General features: G+C 72.2%; 1 protein-coding gene across 1 annotated transcript; it reads left to right on the top strand.

Moving 5' to 3' along the window:
- Positions 1 to 305: 305 nt before the first annotated feature.
- On the top strand, positions 306 to 1085 carry OLIG1 (oligodendrocyte transcription factor 1; the record flags this gene model as incomplete). The annotated part of the gene is made up of 1 exon (XM_081137674.1): positions 306 to 1085. One exon carries the CDS (start codon positions 306 to 308, stop codon positions 1083 to 1085), a length of 780 nt encoding a protein of 259 aa, XP_080993800.1.
- Between the last annotated feature and the right edge of the window lie 1028 nt (positions 1086 to 2113).

Here is a 2113-nt window from a genome sequence, read left to right as displayed (position 1 = left end):
CCCGCCCGCTCCGCGGGCCGTCCTGTGACCCCGCGCTCACCATCACCCCCTCGAGCCGCGCGGCCGCACCTCCGCGCCCGCGGGCGCTGCGGGGGCGCCAATGAGCACGCGCCTGCGCCCGGCCTCGCGCCCCGATTGGCTGCACCCAGCCGTCCGGCCCCGCAGGGTCCCCAACCGGATTTAAAGGGGTTCGGCGCAGGTCGCTGCTCCGCCGTCCGCTCCCCGTGCGCAGGTCCGCGGGGAGGGGCAGCCTGCCCGAGGGCCCACCCGGGGCGCTCCCGAAGGGCGCCCCCGCCGCCCCCCAGATGTACTATGCGGTTTCCCAGGCGCACGTGAACGCGGCCCCCGCCAGCATGCTGCGCCCACAGCGGCCGGGAGACCCGCAGCTCGGGGCCTCCCTGTACGAGCTGGTGGGCTACCGGCAGCCGCCGTCCGCCTCCGCCGCCGCCACGGGCCCCCTCGTCCCCAAGGCGGCGCGCGAGAAGCCCGAGGCGCCCGCCGAACCTCCGGGCGCCGGAGCGGGGCCGGGCGCGCCCTCGGGCAGCGGCCCCCGGGCGGACCCCAAGGAGGAGCAGCAGCAGCAGCTGCGGCGCAAGATCAACAGCCGCGAGCGGAAGCGCATGCAGGACCTGAACCTGGCCATGGACGCGCTGCGCGAGGTCATCCTGCCCTACTCGGCGGCGCACTGCCAGGGCGCGCCGGGCCGCAAGCTCTCCAAGATCGCCACGCTGCTGCTCGCGCGCAACTACATCCTGCTGCTGGGCAGCTCGCTGCAGGAGCTGCGCCGCGCGCTCGGGGAGGGCGCGGGGCCCGCCGCGCCGCGCCTGCTGCTGGCCGGCCTGCCCCTGCTGGCCGCCGCGCCCGGCTCCGTGCTGCTGGCGCCAGGCGCCGTGGGGCCCCCCGACGCGCTGCGCCCCGCCAAGTACCTGTCGCTGGCGCTCGAGGAGCCTCCGTGCGGCCAGTTCGCGCTCCCCGGCGGCGGCGCGGGCGGCCCGGGCCTCTGCACCTGCGCCGTCTGCAAGTTCCCGCACCTGGTCCCGGCCGGCCTGGGCCTGGCCACCGTGCCGGCGCAGTTCTCCAAGTGAGCGCCCGCCCGGCCCGGCCTCCCGCCGCCCGGCTCCTGCGCGCCCTGCGCCCCGGGACAGCGGGGCCCAGCCCGGAGCCCCTTTGGAACCTTCTCGCCCAGAGGAGGGAACTGTCGGGCCCTCCCCTTGCCTGCCCCCACCTCGGGGAAATTAAAGTGACCCGAGCGGATGTTCCACAGAGCGTCGGCGCTACGGGGGTTCTGGGTCGATTCCAGCTGCTTTGGGCAGCAAGTACCGCTCTCTCCCCCTCTCGCCCTGGTCCCTGGAGTTGTGCGCGTCGCGAGGGCGCCTTGCTCGCCCTGGGTGCGGCAGGACGCCACCTCCAAGTGCCACCGCGCGCAGCGGTGACACCTGCCCAGCCGGCGGACCAAAGGGCTGCGCTCCAAGGGCGGGGGAGGGGTTCTTTCTCTGTCCCCCGCCAGAGGTCACAGGCACCCCTGTTCCCACCAGCCAGGCCCTGTCAAAGGAGGCTGCCCGACCTGACCTCAGGAGGCGGAGACAGACCAGGTATTCGGTGCAGAGTGTCCAGGCGCAGCAGACGGACCCACCCGGGGGGTGCCACCGGAGGCACGACGACAACTCCAGGGTCGCTGGGGGCGCTGGTGTGGGAAATGGGTCTGTTTTGGTACCCGGCTGTCAGACCGCAGTGTTGGGGGGTCACATAACCAGGTGTTGTGTTGATTTAAGAGGAATGATTCGCTCTTTAGTCCTGAGGTCTTCCTAGAAGGCCTGTAGAACTCGGGACTCGCGCCCCAAGGGAGGGTTGGTAACCAACGTTGGGGTTTGCTTCAGACAAAACCCAGCCTCCTTTCGCAAGGCGGCCAACTTTCCCGAAATAGTCAACAGGGCCATTCGCAGGCTCTGACCAACATGCTCACTGAGAGACAAGAGGGGGGACCTGAGCCCCAAACCGCCACACTCGGTGGGTCCCCGCAGTGTGCCACCCCGGCGGCGTTTTCTGCGCCGCCCCTCGGCCTGAGGGGCCTTCCCTTCACTTTGCAGGTGAAGCGCTGCCTTGGCGGCCCGTC

This window comes from Miniopterus schreibersii, assembly GCF_964146895.1.
Source record: "Miniopterus schreibersii genome assembly, chromosome: 5".
In the NCBI taxonomy this organism is placed as follows: Eukaryota; Metazoa; Chordata; class Mammalia; order Chiroptera; family Miniopteridae; genus Miniopterus; species Miniopterus schreibersii.
The sequence above is the reverse complement of the archived record's forward strand: the minus strand, read 5'-3'. Positions and strand labels throughout refer to the sequence as shown.